The sequence below is a fragment of the Oryzias melastigma genome, linkage group LG19 (genome assembly GCF_002922805.2).
Source record: "Oryzias melastigma strain HK-1 linkage group LG19, ASM292280v2, whole genome shotgun sequence".
NCBI classification, from domain to species: domain Eukaryota; kingdom Metazoa; phylum Chordata; class Actinopteri; order Beloniformes; family Adrianichthyidae; genus Oryzias; species Oryzias melastigma.
In genome coordinates, this window is record NC_050530.1 from 5,581,406 (window position 1) to 5,585,246 (window position 3,841).

Sequence of the window (3,841 nt, forward strand, 5' to 3'; positions counted from 1 at the left end):
ATCACACCTCACCTGTATAACACCTGACATGTATCACACCTCACCTGTATCACACCTCACCTGTGTCACACCTCACCTGTGTCACACCTCACCTGTATCACACCTCACCTGTATCACACCTCACCTGTATCACACCTCACCTGTATCACACCTCACCTGTATCACACCTCACCTGTATCACATCTCACCTGTATCACACCTCACATGTATCACACCTCACCTGTATCACACCTCACCTGTATCACACCTCACCTGCATCACACCTCACATGTATCACACATCACCTGCATCACACATCACCTGCATCACACCTCACCTGTATCACACCTCACCTGTGTCACACCTCACCTGTATCACACCTCACCTGTATCACATGTGTTCTGCACTCTGATTGGCTGTTGACCCTGTCAATCATTCTCCTGTCTCCTGTGTGGATGGAAGCCCAGAGACACCAGAGTCTGGACCGGTCTCTGAACCGGTCTCTGGACCCGGCTGAGATTCTCACCGAGAAAGGTTCCGGTGAAGCCCAGAGCCAGGAAGCTGCTGACCACCAGCGTGGTGCCGAGCACCATGAGAGCGACGCCACAGCAGAACACCGCCGTCCGGTCCATGGCGTCCCACCGGGCCTGGGTCTTCATGGCCACCGTCACACTGGGGAGTCAAACAAGACAGACTGCGTTACCACAGACTGGAGGGGGGGTGATATAGCTCACTGGGTTCTGGTCACACGGGTCACGGACACAGAACCCATCCCTCACTGTATGTAACCAGGATGACGGAGATCACAGCAGCAGATTCTGATCTTCCTGCTGGAGATTCACCTCTCTGAATGATCTCCTGATATTATACCTGGCTCAGGTGAGTTCAGGCAATGAAAACGTGGAAACAGCTGAGCCAGGTTTAGAAACAGGCAGGAAGCAGAAGTCCTCTACAACCTCTGACTGTATAAAGGGAACTGGACTGAGTGGCCCCGCCTCTCTGGCGTTCCAAACAGGAAGTACCCACAGAACCCCATAGACTTCTGTAGGGAAATAACCAGCTGTTATCAGTCATAGGTCACAATAACCGTTCGGGATCGATTCCTTTGTAACATCTTCTTGATAATCCAGATTTTCTTCAGGATATTTTTCAGTAGTTCAATCTATTCAAGTTAAAAACCGACCAATCAGACGCTTTAATAAAAGCACGTGGGGGCCGCTGGCCCATTGGAGCTGTTTCAGAAGACGGGGGTGTGGCCTTCCAACATGCCCACTTCTGATTGGAGACAGTAGTTGCCATAGAACTCACACTGACCCAGACCAGTCAGTGTTGTCTGGCTCCGACATGGCGGCATCGATGAAGAAATGGCGACTGAATCGACTTCACTGGAGCCAGAGTTTAAGTGTTCTCTACAGGTGATGTCACAGCAGCTCTGTCCAGTTCTCTTTATACAGTCTAATAAAAGAAACCTCTGAGATTCAGCCAGAGTCTGGAAGAGTTGCAGCTCAGGAAAACATCACATGCTCCTATGATGCACTGCATGGCACTGGTTTTATGTAACAACCCATGAGAGGAACCATCTTGTAAAAATGATAAGATCATCTGAAACCGCAGAAGGTCCATGAGCTCCGTGTTCTACATCTGAACAGCTGCTGGAGATCCCAGATCTGCGTTGTATATAATCTGATCCCAGATCTGTGTTGTATATAATCTGATCCCAAATATCTGCTGTATATAATCTGATCCCAGATCTGTGTTGTATATAATCTGATCCCAGATCTGTGTTGTATATAATCTGATCTCATAGAACAGATTCTTCTGCTGCAGACACAGGACGTGATGGATTCTTCTCACAGATCTTTTAGTTTTTCCCCAAACAGCAGCTCTCCTGTTTTAGGACTTCTGATCCACAGACCTAAACTAACTCTGTTAGGTAAAGGGGCGGGGTTATGGCTCCAAATGAAACCCGGTAACAGCGTGCAGACCACAGGCGCCGCAGCGGCAGATTTCTGACCCGGATCTGAATCTGATCCGTGTTTAATCCAAACAGACACAAACTGGATCTGATCTGGGATCTGTGGAGGATTTAACGGTTGTTGGATTGAAACAAAGATTGACTCGTTTCCTGCGACATCAGAAAACGCTATTCGTGTGGCGCCGGCGCCGTGAGCCGTCAGAGCGCTCAGAGAAGAGTCAAACATCACACATGGAGGTGGAAGTGTGGTGGTGTGGGCCTGCGCTGCAGCTTCAGGACCTGTAAAGCTGCTACAGGTGATGGATTCTCTGCTGAAAGATCAGAGCAGAGATCTAACCGGAGCAGCAGGATTCTGGTCCGTTTGGACCCGACTCGTCCTTTAAGAACGCTGTGTCAGCACTTGACCAAAAACCTGATGAATCCTGAGAGCTCTAATGAACGTCCCTCTTCTTCTCCACGTCTGTGAGGTCTGGGTTTGGTAAGAGTCGGCGGTCCGTGTGTCCACGGCAGCTTCAGGTGTTCAAATAACCGTTTTCCAGAACTCGCTTCCTGCTAAACAAAGGGGCGCCTCCGGAGCTGAAAGTGGGTTTAATCAGAGGAAACTGGGTCACCGGGTCTGTGCTGGAGCCTTACGGCACCTGTCCTTTGTTAGAGGGACCAGGAAGCGTAATGGCGTGCAGCGTGCTGATCGGTACCTCAGTCACAAAGACGGACCGCTGGGGTGCCGGCGAGCACAAAGGTTTGGGAGGGAACGCCGCTGGGATTTGGATTGGAAAGCAGATGGGAGTCTGGGGGCTGGAGGAGAGGCTGGAAATGGACTGACCACCGGGTGTGCCGTAACCACTGGGGGCGGGGCTTCCCGGATGACTTTGGGACAGCCTGAACACATAAGATCAGTCACATTTGTTCTGATCACAGTGTCAGGATCAAATTGGAGTGAAGGAGGTGTTGAGGTCACAGACCAGAACCAGGACCAGATCTAGACCTAGATCAGAACGGGATCTAGACCAGATCTAGATCTAGACCAGATTTTGACTAAATTTAGATGGAGACCAGAACCGGGTCTAGATCGATGGCTGGCTCAGGAAGAAGGTGGAGCAGACAGCATCAGCTGCTGGACCTGGACACGTCTCTGAGGTTTGTTCTATTATGGTAAGGTTCTGTTGGAGGTTCGGTTCTGTTTTTTCTCATTTCCATCTGAAGCCAACCCCCAGCTCAGAAGCTCCGCCCACCAGCCGGAGTGCTGACCTCCGTTATCTGACGGCTGCATTGGTTCAGGTCACACAGACTCAAGTCCTGCTGCATCAGATGCTCCAATACTTGGGGGCTGAGGGGGGGTTGTTAGTTGGGGTAACCACGGCAACGGAGCAGCTGCTCACATCAAGGAAAACTGAACTTTTCCAGATGGGGGGGGGGTCACCACACGTCCAGAAGAAAGAAAACCAGAAAACCAAAAACTAGAGGAGTTCTTCAGATGTTTGGTTTGATCACCTTACACTCATCTTCTGTGCTTTCAAACAGTCGTTAGAATGAGATTCTGTCAAACAATCAGGAGATTTTCTGTAATGAAACTGAAAACTTTTCTTATTAGAGACATAAACTTCTCTATTTATAGCTGCTTCTTTATTACAAACACTGAATAACCGCTGATGTGTTTATGCAGCAAATAAGACATTGAGTATCATAATGGAGATGAGTGAGAAGGATTAGACATGATGGGATTCAGTGATGATCACATTCTAGCATCACTCTGAGCTGAAACGCCCCGTTTCCTTCCTTTGATTTGATTCGTCTTCAGGCTGAAGTCAGAAATGTTCCGGATAATCGTCTTTCTGAGAGAACACATTTAGATGATCGAAATTTAGTTTAGTGGAAAAGTCTTAGGAA

General features: G+C 49.0%; 1 protein-coding gene across 2 annotated transcripts in view; it reads right to left on the minus strand.

Annotated features, from left to right (window-relative positions):
• pemt (phosphatidylethanolamine N-methyltransferase) overlaps positions 1-3,841 on the minus strand; it is a 28,569-nt gene that overhangs the window by 8,878 nt on the left and 15,850 nt on the right. For both annotated transcript variants that reach the window (XM_024264481.2, XM_024264480.2), the window contains exon 4: positions 506-651. In XM_024264481.2, coding sequence (XP_024120249.1) covers positions 506-651 — 146 coding nt within the window. The remainder of the gene's footprint in view (positions 1-505; positions 652-3,841) is intronic.